Raw genomic sequence first — 16,113 nt, 5'->3', positions numbered from 1 at the left:
TCTTTGGTATGATTCGGCCGGGATTTGAACTCACGACCTACCGATATCAGGGCGGACACTCTAACCACTAGGCAACTGAGTAGGGAGTCTTAAACTAAAACAAAACATGATCCGTGCAACAGATCATCACATTTCCCCCCACCCCTTAAGGACACATTCCAGATGTCCCCAGAAAAAGCAAACAGAACAATTTCAAAAGTCACAGGAGGGCAGAAGGAGGACTTGGTGGTGGGTCCCCAAGCCAAGTGTACCGGAATCCATCAGGAAAGAGTAAGCTGGCAGGTGAGGCGGGCGACCACGGAACGCCGAAGAGCTGTTGGCGCAAAGGGCCTCCATTGATTGGCCGCTGAGGGAGCTGCTTGCATCAGGGCAACGGATCATCACAGTTTCATCCCAATGATCAGGCTTCAACAGTTTAATCTCACCAAACACTTTCAACCACGTCTTTGTGTACCTTATTGTGTTTACAGAAAATACATGATTTCCATGAAGTCAAATGCCTTGAATTGTCCAAACTTATTTTAACTAAGGGGCCACTTTTAGGAAAATATATTCCCACGTGGCCGAACTGATAAAATTATGGCATAATAACTTACAAATGAAACTACAACAACCTTGGATTGTTTCTTTTGTTTTACTTTGGCCCAAAATAGAACAAGTAAATGTACATGTAACAAATAATCCTCCAAACAAAACACTTCAATTTAGTTGAAAATCTTGAAGAAAAATTTGGTGCAATTTCAAAAACAACACAAAGATTACAAGTAACACAATGAACTTACACTTGGTCTCAGTGTATCTATAAAACCAATAAATGGTAAGTCACAGTATATCTGGATTGGAACACATTACAAAATAAATACTAAATAACTATTTTTAGGTATCAAATGTTGGATTTTTCATTTCCATCTATTAATCCTGTGCTAACTCAACAAACCATACAAACTGACGTTGAAACTATTCAAGAGGACTGAGTTACAACCTGCATTGGAGGCATCCCTGTATATCTATTCAAAAATAAAAGTTGTGCAATGCATGAACAATTTCAACAAACCAAACTTATGAACTTAAGAGACAGACAGTATTGTAGTAAATCACACTTTGAATTTTCACAGATCTTTAACAAGGTACAGTGTGGGGTTCACAATTGTTTATTTTACTCCTGAAAATTTCAGGATGTTACTCAAGTGTTTGTCCGTGAGCCTTGAGTGTAGCTTTGTTATACTGATGCTCATGCTCACAAATATATGTGGTCTCCCATTCACCTCCGTAAATAAATAGTAGGATAATAATTTTTCTTGGAACACTCTGCGTCCACTTTTCTCTTTTCTGATAGAGGCATTTTGTGGAAATGAGAGTGACAAAGCACGATGTGTTCGAAGCATACAGTGGGGCAAAAAAAGTATTTAGTCAGCCACCGATTGTGCAAGTTCTCCCACTTAAAATGATGACAGAGGTCTGGGATTTTCATCATAGGTACACTTCAACTGTGAGAGACAGAATGTGAAAAAAAAATCCAGGAATTCACATTGTAGGAATTTTTAATAATTTATTTGTAAATTATGGTGGAAAAAAGGTATTTGGTCAACCATTCAAAGCTCTCACTGATGGAAGGAGGTTTTGGCTCAAAATCTCACGATACATGGACCCATTCATTCTTTTCTTAACACGGATCAATCGTCCTGTCCCCTTAGCAGTAAAAAAGCCCCAAAGCATAATGTTTCCACCCCCATGCTTCACAGTAGGTCTGGTGTTCTTGGGATGCAACTCAGTATTCTTCTTCCTCCAAACACGACAAGTTGAGTTTATACCAAAATGGATACATGGATGATACAGCAGAGGATTGGGAGAATGTCATGTGGTCAGATGAAACCTGTCAAGCCCGGACTGTGGTTATTTTTGCTTCTTCGATGCAGAGAGGATACGGGACGAGCCAGACGAGAGTGTAAGTACATGGTTGTTTATTTGACCACTAAATACAAAAATAAACAAACTCAGGGCGCTCACAAAGAGGTACAAAATGTGGCTAAAAAAATACAAACGGGAAAACAAAACAACTGCTCGATGGCATGAAAGACGATAAACTATAAACTTAAACTTGCACTGTGGCAGAACTATGAACAACTAAAACAAAAACACTTACTGTGACCGAAACAAGGGGCATGGATAGCAGGGTGCGTAGCAGGTAATCGTGAAGGCATGAAGGCAAGCACATGTAAAAATCCCAGACTGATGGACAGAAAGTAAAATCCTTAAATAGTAGCAGTGGTAATGAGAAACAGGTGTGAGAGCTGAGGGACGGGGCGTGACTAGGATGGGAAGGTGAAAATCAATGGGTTGGCATGGAAACAAACGAAACCAGGAAGTGTGAAACGTGACTGAATGTCCAAAATCAAAACATAACATGACAAAACAAAACATGATGAATAGGTGTGACGAAACCAAAATATAACTTTTTGGTATAAACTCAACTTGTCGTGTTTTTTCACATTCTGTCTCTCACAGTTGAAGTGTACCTATGATGAAATTTACAGACCTCTGTCATCATTTTAAGTGGGAGAACTTGCGCAATCGGTGGATGACTAAATACTTTTTTGACCCACTGAAAGATGTAAAACAGAAGGTTTCACGTTCCATTTGGATCCATGGGGAGGAGCCGCAGCCCAGCTTTACTGTGTACCTCTTTCTTGACCCCGGTATAAACCATTTGCTTGCCTAACAGAATCACTATTTCAACTTCCAGTGGACACCTTGAGAACAGCTGTTTCTTTCATTTAAAAATGCAGCTCAATTTTATTTATCCATCCATCCATTTCCTACGGCTTATTCCCTTTGGGGTCACGGGGGCGCTTGTGCCTATCTCAGCTACAATCGGGCGGAAGGCGACGTACACCCTGGACAAGTCGCCCACTCATCGCAGGGCCAACACAGATAGACAGACAACATTCACACTCACATTCACACACTAGGGCCAATTTAATGTTGCCAATCAACCTATCCCCAGGTGCATGTCTTTGGAAGTGGGAGAAAACCGGAGTACCTGGAGGAAACCCACACAGTCACAGGGAGAACATGCAAACTCCACACAGAAAGATACCGAGCCCGGGATTGAACCCAGGACTACTCAGGACCTTTGTATTATGAGGCAGACGCACTAACTCCTCTTCCATCGTGCTGCCGTTTTTTTTTTTATTTACCCTGAAAATAATGTCTACATTAAACCGGTCCATGGTAAAAAAAAGTTGGGGAACACTAGTCTAGATAATATTTATTGGCTATGGTTCGGTGTAAATTGTGCGTGAATTTGCGTTTGTGGATGCGAAATTATATATCTTGTAGTGACTATTGGCACGGCTGGTGCTGTGGTGCTGACAGTGTTATGAGGGCTGCTGTTGCCATGTTAAGTTTAGCAATAAAAAGAGCATCGGACAATATCACCGCCATGCATTTGTTGCAGGCAGCCTCGTCTGCATTTATTTTTGCACCCAAATGAAGCACCGATCGCTTCTTCTTTTTTCAGTAAGGCCACTACCGTTTACATGGGCAGTGGTGCCATTATTATACGGTCTTTCAGTGCCTATCAGCATTTATGTAACTGCATGTCACACGTTTCCTCAAACCAAGTATTAATGTCGCAATGTTGCCGTCTTTCAGCAGCAGTTTAGCAGCTAATCCGGCCAATGTTGACTACTCGTGTAAAATGTTGTGGACATATACACACAATAATACTTTTCTTTTGTAGCCATCAGAGCAGTCAGGAGGGCATGAGACAAGACGGAATAATAATTGAGCCTGCAGACAGCATGCAACAGTCTTGGTACAGAGAGGAGGGCCATGCACTCGGAAAGCAAGTACGAGGATGCCAAAATAAGTACATCCGACAATGTGTGACGTCACAAATGGCCGCAAAACACAGAGGCATCCAAAACTGTGTGCAACCTCTTGTCCGGATGTCTGAACATTTTTATGTTTAGCACAAGTATCTAAAATTGTGACAATATTTACAAGTCAAAACGGAGGAAAGTTATGATAGGTTCCCCTTAACTTGGAAATAGGGCTGGGCGATATTGGCTTTTATTAATACCGCGATATTTTTATGCCATATTGCGATATACGATAAATAATACGATATTTTGCCTTGGCCTTGAATGAACACTTGATGCATATAATCACAGCAGTATGATGATTTTCTGTGTATACATTAAAACATTCTTCTTCATACTGCAATTATATATGCTCATTTTAAACTTTCATGCAGAGAAGGAAATCACAACTAAGTCAATTGACCAAAACTGTATTTAATAAATACTCTTCATTCTCTCACAGGTGACTTTTTAAATGAAAGAACAAATTAATAGTGTTGCTACCTTTTTGTAGTAACACTTCTGCGGCATACTTTGCATTGATTGATTAATACTTTTATTAGTAGATTGCACAGTACAGTACATATTCCGTACAATTGACCACTAAATGGTAACACCCGAATAAGTTTTTCAACTTGTTTAAGTCAGAGTCCACGTTAATTAATTCATGGTACAAATATATACTATCAGCATAATACAGTCATCACACAGTTTAATCATTATAGCATATACTTGAACAGCATATTGCTGTTGTCTGCTGAATATCTTCCCACTTGAAGCCAAACCACCGCCAGATGATGGATCCCCTGCTCTTTATGTTGGGCATTTATTGTTCTTCCTCCATTTGTGATAAGTTTCGCATCATCTCTCTCGTAATGTCACAAGCTCCGCTTGCTCGACCTGGCTCAGCTAACGTTAGCCATGCTGCTACCTCGCTGATCGGCGAGAGCTATGACGCTAGACTTGTGACAGTATGTGACGTATGCAAGAAGGCGGGCTTGTTTTCCGTATCATTGAGAAGGACAGACGAGAAGGAGTGAGACACGCAAGTAATGTAATGCACGCAGCTCAAAGCATCTGTGGGAGAACATATAATCGAATGAATGAATGAATGAATAGTTTTTTTTGAGCCATGCAAACAAAAAAAAAGAATGACATAAAATACAAAAGAAATATATGTATACATTATATTTACACTTATATTGTAAACATTACATGTGACTAATCTTTTGTAGATGTCAAGATGGGCTCAAAAGGGAGTGGGAATAAGTAAACTTATTATATCCCACCCCTATATATATATATATATATATATATATATATATATGTCTTGATTGGATTATCCAGAGAATAGTGCTCGATACCGTGGTAGAGCGCAATATGTAGGTGTGGGAAAAAATCACAAGACCACTTCATCTCTACAGATCTGTTTCATGAGGGGTTCCCTCAATCATCAGGAAAAAAAAAATAAAAAATCTCCTGATGATTGAGGGAACCCCTCATGAAACAGATCTGTAGAGATGAAGTAGTCTTGTGATTTTTTCCCACACCTACATATATATATATATATATACATACAATATATAATACAATAATATATATAATATAATTCAATTCAGTGGTTTCTGCGTAGACGCTATAGATTATCTATATATAATACATTTAAATGCACACACACTTACATATATACGTATGCACACACACGTATATACACATACACACATATATATACACACACATGTACACAAATATATATATATATATGTATATATATACATATATATATATATATATATATATATATATATATATATATATATATATATATATATATATATATATGTCTTGATTGGATTATCCAGAGAATAGTGCTCGATACCGTGGTAGAGCGCAATATGTAGGTGTTTCATAAGGGGTTCCCTCAATCATCAGGAGATTATGATTGAGGGAACCCCTTATGAAACAGTTCTGTAGAGATGAAGTAGTCGTGTGATTTTTTTCACACACCTACATATATATATATATGTATATATATACATATATATATATGTATATATATACATATATATATATATATACATATATATACATACAATACATACATATACACACATAAGCAAATACATACACATACATACACACATGCATATACCCAAAATACACACACATCCATCATATATACACACACACACACCTTTATAAATACTATATGTATATAATAATATATATAATATACACTTTTGTCTATACATTATTAATAGTTTTTGGTGCCTATGGGAACAAGCTTTCATTTTGACTGTGTTATTAGTGGTTATTAGTGGTTATTAGTGAATATTACGATATAGTAATTTTCAATATCGCACAGAGACAATCCTGCGATACATCCTATATATAGATATTTCGCCCAGCCCTACTTGGAAACAAAACTCATTTTATTAATCCATGTTGATAATCTGATCATTTTTTGCAGAATTATGTTGCCAGCAACTCTTGCGGTGGTTTTCACACACAAATAAAAATACTACTGTATCAGGTTCTCAATATTTTAATCCACTGGGGTGTGCTAAAAAATAATTGAGAATCACCGCGCTAATGCAATTTTTTTGTTATTGTTATGGCTGGCTTTCATATCAACTTCGGGAATTACAACTACTAATCATATCTGTATTCATTTTTTGTCCTGTAACTTAAGTTCACCACCATTCCCCACACACACACAATTAAACGATGTGATGCTCGATGCAACTCTCGTTCTGTTATTGAGCAGTACAATGGCTCTGAACAAAACTTGAGTTGCACTGGTCGCATGATTGCATTCATTCCCGATCAGCCTGACGAACACATGTGAGCTCCATGGAAGCTATTCTGCCACTTTTTCCTTGCCTTGCAGGAACTCGCGCCATTCATGTATCACATGACACACGCTGAGCGGCAGCCTGGCTAGTAAACAAACAAGATGAAATACATGCGTCAGCAGAGACGCCATCATTCGCATTTGTATCCCATTACAGGAAAAGTGCTTTTCTTCTATTTATACACCCTAAAACACAGTGAGCCACAAACAGCATGGTGCCACTCTGTCCTGCACTGAGCTATAAATAGACACCCCGTGCAACGGCATCCACTGAATCAATCTGTCTGCATCCATTTATCTATCAAGTCGCCTGCCTGCTTGTTTGCTCCTCTTGTCTGATTTAATTTCCGTGAGGTCTGCCTCTCTTTCTCTTAGGCAAAACAGTCACAACCCTTTGCTGAGGTGCCCTGGACCCTGGACAAACAACTACGACATCTGTAACACTGCAGCAACAGCAGCAGTGACCTCACGCCTCCTTCCACAACTGACTAAATGACACAAAATGCTGCAGTATCTACCGGCATGCTTTAAAATCCAACCCATTTTTTTTTTAAGACTTTACTAACTCAAAATATTTAGTTGAAACACAATTTAATGATGCACAACCCAAAGGTACAGAACTATTTTGGCCATAGTTAACAACATCCATCCATCCATTTCCTACCGCTTATTCCCTTTTGGGGTCGCGGGGGGCGCTGGCGCCTATCTCAGCTACAATCAACATGTCATTTGAATAAATAGTCAGCAAAACGTAAACACTAAAGGATGATGACATTTTGCATCGGTGGAAGAGGGGTTAGTGCACAATACGAAAGTTCTGGGTTTGATCCTGGGCTCGAGATCTTTCTGTGTGGAGTTTGCATGTTCTCCCCCGGTTCCCTCCAAAATCCAGACATGCACCTGGGGATAGGTTAATTGGCAACACTAAATTGTCTCTACTGTGTGAATGTGAGTGTGAATGTTGTCTGTCTATCTGTGTTGGCCCTGCGATGAGGTGGAGACTTGTCCAGGGTGTACACCGCCTTCCGCCTGAATGCAGCTAAGATAGGCACCAGCGACCCCAATTTGTTGATTATATAGAGATGTGGTTTTCGTGAACGAGTCAATTATTTTGAATGGCTCTTTTGAGTGAACGATGAAAAGCGGTCTGCATTTGCGAGCCATTTTATATTTTGAAAAAATTACGTGTGCCCCACCCGACCTAACTGGAAAATGAGTTAAAGTCAAAGGAAGCAACGCTGCTTTTGAATTCAGATTTTCTGGTTTACTTGTACAAACACCAGGTATGAGCATTAACATTATGCATTTACCCACGGTGGAACAGGGGTTAGTGCATGTGCCTCACAATATGAAGGTCCTGGGTTTGATCCTGAGCTCAGGATCTTTCTGTGTGGAGTTTGCATGTTCTCCCCGTGACTGCGTGGGTTCCCTCCTGGTATTCTGGCTTCCTCCCACTCCTAAAGACATGCACCTGGGGATAGGTTGATTGGCAACACTAAATGGTCCCTAGAGTGTGAATGTGAGTGTGAATGTTGTCTGTCTGTGTTGGCCCTGCGATGAGGTGGTGACTTGTCCAGGGTTTAACCTGCCTCCCGCCCGAATGCAGCTGGAATAGGCTCCAGCGACCCCAATAGGGACAAGAGGTAGAAAATTGGTGGATGGATGAAATTTTGCAGTATCCATCCATCCATCCATCCATTTCCTACCGCTTATTCCCTTTTGGGGTCGCGGAGGCGCTGGTGCCAATCTCTGCTACAATCGAGCGGAAGGCTGGGTACACCCTGGGCCAACACAGATAGATAGACAACATTCACACTCACATTTACACACTAGGGCCAATTTACTGTTGCCAATCAACCTATCCCCAGGTGCATGTCTTTGGGAGTGGGAGGAAGCCGGAGTACCCGGAGGGAACCCACGCAGTCACGGGGAGAACATGCAAACTCCACACAGGAAGATCCCCAGCCTGGGATTGAACCCAGGACTGCAGTATATGAAATATAAATACCTGCTTTGTATCATTTGTTGACAATATAGAGATGTAGAGTTCATGAACGAGTCAATTCTTTTGAATGGCTTTTTTAAGCGTTTTTCTGTCTTGCCTCTGGTGAGGGCGGTTCCCCTCGGGACCTTCCTGGGCTCCAACCCCCCCCCCCCCCTCTGTGCGAGTTGTCGTGATTAAATGTAATGTGTTTATGTGTGCATTGCAAATACGTTTTTTTTTCCCTGGGACTCAGCCTGGACCCCTTCCCGCGGGACCAGCCTTTGAATGATATTTTTTTACTCTTCCCCTCCTTTTCCAATATCACTTTTTTCCCACCTTTTTTAAGGAGAGCCATAAAAATGGTTGATCCGTAGGCGGTCCCGTCTTGTCTCCCTGTAACGTATGTCTGCTCTTAGTAGGACTGTGCCGAAAATGTACTTTTCATTTCTCATGTGTCTTGTGCATGTTAAGAATTGACAATAAATCATTTCCATTTCCATTCCATTCATTTCCATTCATTTTCATTTAAGAGAACAATGAAAAACGATCAACATTTGCGAGCCATTTTATATTTAAAAAATGCCTATTGGCAGGCTTGTGCGCCCCACCCGACTCAACTTGAAAATGAGTTAAAGTCAAAGCAAGAAAAGTTGCTTTTGAATTCAGTTTTGCTGGTTTACTTGTACTTTACCACAATTTTCTCACCGAAACCTGCTGGTTGACATTCCGTCATGATTCATGTTGGCTTGACCGCGCTCTGATCCATAGTAAAGTTTCACCTCCAGGAATTTTAAACAAGGAATCACCGTGTGTTTGTGTGGCTAAAGGCTAAAGCTTCCCAACTCCATCTTTCTACTTTGACTTCTCCAATATTAATTGAACAAATTGCAAAAGATTCACCAACACAGATCTCCAAAATACTGTGTAATTATGCCGTTAAAGCAGACGACTTTTAGCTGTGTGTGTGTGAAGCGCTCATACTTCCTAAAAACCTGTGACGTCTGCGTACACGTCATCATTACACAACGTTTTCAAGACGAAACTCCCGGGAAATTTAAAATTGCAATTTAGTAAACTAAAAAGGCCGTATTGGCATGTGTTGCAATGTTAATATTTCATCATTGATATATAAACTATCAGACTGCGTGGTGGGTAGTAGTGGGTGTCAGTAGGCCTTTAAATAATTTCAAAGTTTAAAGTCTTATGAGAGTACGGAGAGGAGGAACAAAACAAGCGGATTCAATAAACCTTACAAAATTTAAACCATTATCCATCCATCCATTTTCTACTGCTTGTCCCTTTTGGGGTCACTGGGCGTGCTGGAGCCTATCTCAGCTGCAATGTTTTCATTATCATAATGCAAGGCACTGCATGACATGATATGATATAGTGCACCAAATATGAATGAATGAATGAATGAATGAATGTGCACATCAAATATTATGGGATGCATTTTACAGAGGTCCATCAACCTTGACCCACCTCAAGCTGGCAGAATCCCGTCGTGTTCTTGTTCCTGGCGGCCTTGTTCTTCAGGTAGATGGAGAACCATCTCCGCACTGTGAATTTTCGCGTGCTGGTATCCATGGCAACGATCAGTCCTGCGCATCTATCCCGTTCGTGAAGGACATCTCGTGGAGGTAAACGCGCGCGGAGGAGCGGATAACGTGTTCGCCTCTCTAATTGCACCGCGGCACCTGCGCGCGTCCCGCGTGGACGCGCTCGGCGTGACATTTTAATTTGGCCATCGTTTAACTCCTCGGCTCCTTTCCTCTCCGCAGAGCTGCAAATCCCAGTATTGTCTCGCGTGTGCGTGTGCGTGCGTGTGTGTGTGTGTGCTAGAAGAGGTGGCCAGTTTAAATCTGGTGTGCTGAATCAGGCAAAGGGTGCTGACAGCACACAATGTGTGTGTGTGTGTGTGTGTGTGTGTGTGTGTGTGCGTGCGTGCGTGCGTGCGTGCGTGCGTGCGTGTGTGTGTGATGGCCAAAATTAATTTCAAAAATGTAATAAATATGTATATAGAGACATACTTTAAAACCAATTACAAACACAGAAAAATCGTGAAAAAAGCCCTAAAAACTAAAAGCTTACCTTTTTTATATTTGCATAGTATGTATATATTATTAATGTTGTAAATACAAGTCTTTATATATCTAGAAAGGGTGGTCCTAAAGAGGTAGGCATTTTTCGGAGGTCTCAAGAAGGTAACAAATACAAGAATGTGTGTGAGTGTTCTTGTATTACTACCCTTCTTGAAACGTCAACAAGGAAAAGTACCTTCCGTATAAGGACCGGTGAACAAGTTAGGACATAAATCATGGTCCTAATACGGAAAAACTCATCCATCCATCCATTTTTCTACCGCTTGTCCCTTTCAGGGTCGCGAGTGGTGCTGGAGCCTATCTCAGCTGCATTCCATTGCATCTAATAGAGAATGTCTCATTGGGAACCCTGGTGGTGAAATCTATCAAAATGAGGGTGGTCCCAAAAAGGAGAGATTTTTAAAAATTGACTGCGTTGGTTTTAAAAGTGTTCCCCCTCTGGTCGACATATGAAATAACAAGTGTGCGTGTGAAAAAATGGAAATGCGTCCCCTTTGGCCCAAATTTATTAAAAAATAAAATAAATATGTATATAGAGACATACTTAATAAATTAAAGTAAATTATGAAGATTAAAAACAAGTACAAACAATAAAAAAGGAAAAAAAGCAAAAAACTGAAAGCTTACCTTTTTTATAACTGCTAATAATGTTGTAAATACAAGTCTTTATATATTTAGAAAGGGTGGTCCTAAAGAGGTAGCCATTTTTTGGAGGCCTCAAGAAGGTAACAAATACAAGAATGTGTGTGTGTGTTCTTGTATATCTACCCATCTTGAGACGTCAACAAGGAAAAGTACCTTCCGTATAAGGACCGGTGAACAGGTTAAATCATGGTCCCAATACAGAAAAAACAGTGCATCTAATAGAGAATGTCTCGTTTGCGCCCCTGGTGGTGAAATCTATCAACATTAAGGTGGTCCCAAAAAGGAGGGATTTTTAAAAATTGACTGTGTGTTGGTTTTAAAAGTGCTCCCTCACTGGTCAACATATGAAATAACAAGTTTGTGTAGAAAATGAAAATGTGTCCCCTTTGGACAAGATTTATTAAAAAAATAAAATAAATATGTATATAAAGACATACTGTAATAACTTGAAGTAAATAATGAATATTAAAAAACAATTACAAACAAAAAAAGGAAAAAAAAACTAAAAGCTTACCATTTTTATAACTGCATAATTTGTATATATAATTAATGTTGTAAATACAAGTCTTTATATATCCAGGGAGGGTGGTCCTAAAGAGGTAGGCATTTTTCGGAGGTCTCAAGAAGGTAACAAATACAAGAATGTGTGTGTGTGTTCTTATATTACTACCCTTCTTGAGACGTCAACAAGGAAAAGTACCTTCCATATGAGGACCGGTGAACAGGTTAGGACATAAATCATGGTCCCAATATGGAAAAACCCATCCATCCATCCATCCATTTACTACCACTTGTCCCTTTCAGGGTCACGAGTTGGGCTGGAGTCTATCTCAGCTGCATTCCATTGCATCTAATAGAGAATGTCTCATTGGGAACACTGGTGGTGAAATCTATCAAAATGAGGGTGGTCCCAAAAAGGAGGGATTTTTAAAAATTGACTGTGTCGGTTTTAAAAGTGTTCCCCATCTGGTCAACATATAAAATAACAAGTGTGTGTGTAAAAAAAAAATGGAAATGCGTCCATTTTGGCCTAAATTTATTTAAAAAAAATAAAATAAATATGTATATAGAGACATACTGTAATAAATTGAAGTAAATAATGAAGATTAAAAAACAATTACAAATAAAAACATTCGAACACCCCCCCCCCACACACACACACACACACCGGGTGGCGATGGTGGGTGGGTGGCTGGGGGAGGGCAAAATTGTGATGTGTGATGGCCAAAATTGTGTGTGATGGCCAAAATTAATTTCAAAAATGTAATAAATATGTATATAGAGACATACTTTAAAACCAATTACAAACACAAAAAAAATCGGAACCCCCCCCCCAAAAAAAGCATACCTTTTTTATATTTGCACAGTATGTATATGTTATTGATGTTGTAAATACAAGTTTTTATACATCTAGAAAGGGTGGTCTTAAAAAGGTAGGCATTTTTCGGATGTCTCAAGAATGTAACAAATACAAGAATGTGTGTGCGTGTGTGTGTGTGTTTATCCCCTGCCTCTTCTTCCTCACCCTCCCTCTTCTTCCCACCAGCAGCATGCAGCAACAGCTGGCGAGGTCACGTGGTGTCACCTTGTTTCCCTCCCCACCACTCCGCATACATTTCTATTTTAACCTCACACCGACGGAGGGATAAATTAAGTGCATTAAAACATGACATTTTAATCAAAATGTGAAATGGGCCAGAGGAGCAGTGCATGGGAAATAATGTGACAAGAGCCGTGACATAACGTCAATCAATTGTTCCAATCAATCATATTGAGTCATGCTGGGTATGAGTGTGCGTATGCATGTGCAGGGATCTGTCATGTCAGCAGCTTTGCATAGCTGCAGTGTTACATAACCACTGGGTGGGGGGTGGGGTCATGTGGTGATGGCAAAGGGGGTAAATCAGGACTGTGACACTACACCTGGGTCAAGTGTCCAGGGAATTGTTTGTTGTGATTTTGTTTAATGCCTGTTAGGTGACCTCATGGGTGTTTTGAAAGGCAACCATTTGGAGCATTTACACATATGGTTAACCACACCAAAATGCATTTACAATTGTGATCAAAATTATTCAACCCCCACACAATTTTGGTGTTTTAGCAAGTTGGACATTTACTCCGTGTTTTGTTTATAGTCATATCAAATAAAGATGTGTTAAATAGACAAATGCAACTTAAATTGTAACACTGTATTTTACAAAATACCAAAAAAGGACATTTTTACTAATATCTCATTGACAAAATGATTCAACCCCCTAGTGAGATGCATCTTTAGTACTTAGTAGAACACCCTTTGCCAGTAATGACATCCTTCAAACGTGATACATAACCGGACACAAGCTTCTTGCAACGATCTACAGGTATTTTAGCCCATTTCTCTTGGGCAAAGGCCTGCAGTTCATTCATATTCTTGGGCTTGCGTGCTGAAACTGCCTTCTTCAAGTCCCACCACAAGTTTTCTATCGGATTTAGGTCTGGCGACTGTGAAGGCCACTCCAGAGTCTTCCAGCCCTTCTTCTGCAACCACTCTGATGTTGATTAGGAGGTATGCTTGGGATCGTTGTCCTGTTGGAAGGTCCAACATCTCCCAAGTATCAGCTTCGTCACTGACTTTATGACATTTGAAGCTAATATATCCTGGTAAGAAATAGAATTCATAATGCCTTGAACGTGCTGGAGATTCCCGGTACCTGAAGCAGAGAAACAGCCCCAGAGCATGATTACCCCCCACCATGCTTAACAGTAGGCAAGGTGTTCTTCTCATTGTAAGCTTAATTTGTTCTCCTCCAGACACAACGTTGATTCATAGGCCCAAAGAGTTCCAGTTTTGTCTCATCACTCCATAGAACAGTTTCCCAAAACCTTTGGGGTTTGTCCAGATGATTTTTGGAATACTGGAGTCTATTTTTCTTGTGCCTGGTAGTCAGAAGTGGGGTGCGCCTGGGAGTTTTGGCATGGAGGCCTTCATCTCGTAGTGCGCGCCTTATTGTCTGGGACGAAACTTGCGTTCCCCCCTCTGCAATGTCCTGTTATAGTTCCTCAGCTGTTACCCGGGGGTTTTTCACCACTGTACTGCACACAGCATCCTCTTTCTACCACGCCCAGGTAGTGTTTCCACTGTGCCTTTAGCTTTAAACTTGCAAATTATGCTCCCAAGTGTGTCTCTTGGAGTGTGTAATGTCTTTGCTATTTTCTTATATCCATATCCTTTCTTATGAAGAGAAATTACCTCCTCTCTTGACTTCTTTGACCACTCCCTGTACTTCACCATGTTGCATATACACCATTGACCATCTACAAGAAGCTAAGCGTCACAGTCTTTTTCAATCAGTTTTATTGTTGCTCGTTATGGTTCTAATCACATCTACAGGTGTTTTCAACATCTGATTGAAAAGACCTTATTCAAATTATGTTCGTAAGTGTTATGATCTTCAAGGGGTTGAATAATTTTGTCAATGAGATATTAAGAAAAATTCCAATGTTTGGTATGTTACAAAATATAATGTTGTAATTCAAGTTGCATTTGTCTATTTAATGCATCTTTATTTGATATGACTATAAACAAAATACGGTATAAATGTCCAACTTGCTAAAATACCAAAATTGTGTGGGGGTTGAATAATTTTGATCACAACTGTATTTATTATTGTGTGAATGCTCTAAAGCATTCACACATATGCTTTTCTACACCAAAATTCATCTATTTATTCAACTTCTTCATCTTCTTCTTCTCCAGATTTTGGCATTGCTCTACCTCAGAATCAGAATAGTTTTTATTGCCATCATTTGAGAGCAGGTTCGCAAACTAGGAATTTTTCTTGGTGCAATCATGCAACATAAAAGACATATAACACATAATAGAATAACCTTCCACATTTTTCATCCGATTCAAAACTGTCCGACTTCAAACTGTTCAGCCTATTCGAGGATCACTGGCTTTCCCCTGAAAAATTCCTAGATTTCCCAGAATTTCTGGTTTTCCTGTAGCTTAGCTACTTTTAGACCCATGTAGCGAGGTAGCTTACATCAAAGCTAAAAGCTAAAAAAAAAGAAAAAAAAAAGAACAACTGAACTGTGAATCCAGGGCAAAGAAAATACGGAGAAAATACAATCACCTAGATTATTGACAACAAATACGGAGAAAATCCATGATGTGATTGGTTGGTGTTCGTATGATGAGTCACAATTGGCTAAGGTTAGGGTGAAACATTACAGATTGGCCAATCAGAGTCAAAAAAAGGTGAGTCATCAAAACAGGAAGCAAAATCGTAACAGACACACACTCTTGTCACATGACGACCAGGGAGTCGGAGACAGAGGGACGCTTCAAGCTGACGATTCAAAAAATAAAAAAACTTACTTGAAAATGGCGGAGGAATTCTCTCCCGCAGATTAGATTTTGCCTTTAGTGATGAAAATGATGTCCAGGAAACCTAAATGACAGATAGTTAATAGTAAATGACCCTTATTGGGTCCATTTGTACACTCTCAGTTACATTATGATTGGTCAGATTGATTGACATGTGGGCCCATAGATATAAATACCGTTAAATGTAGCTTTGATGTAGCAAGCTACTTTTGCAGTGTAGCTTGTAGTGTAGCTTGCTACATTTAATCGAGAGTAAGTTGTAGCTTAGCTTACTACATTTTTTCAAGTAGTTTCAT

At 39.8% G+C, this 16,113-nt stretch overlaps 1 protein-coding gene across 1 annotated transcript in view; it reads right to left on the bottom strand.

The window, feature by feature from the left end:
• LOC133538650 (ribosomal protein S6 kinase alpha-2-like) overlaps window positions 1–10,610 on the bottom strand; it is a 60,064-nt gene extending 49,454 nt beyond the window's left edge. The window contains exon 1 of the mRNA XM_061880337.1: window positions 10,184–10,610. Within this exon, the coding sequence (XP_061736321.1) occupies window positions 10,184–10,435 (252 nt within the window). The 5' untranslated portion in view covers window positions 10,436–10,610. The remainder of the gene's footprint in view (window positions 1–10,183) is intronic.
• Between the last annotated feature and the right edge of the window lie 5,503 nt (window positions 10,611–16,113).

Source organism: Nerophis ophidion, linkage group LG02 (assembly GCF_033978795.1).
Source record: "Nerophis ophidion isolate RoL-2023_Sa linkage group LG02, RoL_Noph_v1.0, whole genome shotgun sequence".
Classification (NCBI taxonomy): domain Eukaryota; kingdom Metazoa; phylum Chordata; class Actinopteri; order Syngnathiformes; family Syngnathidae; genus Nerophis; species Nerophis ophidion.
This window is presented reverse-complemented; position numbering and strand designations above follow the sequence as displayed.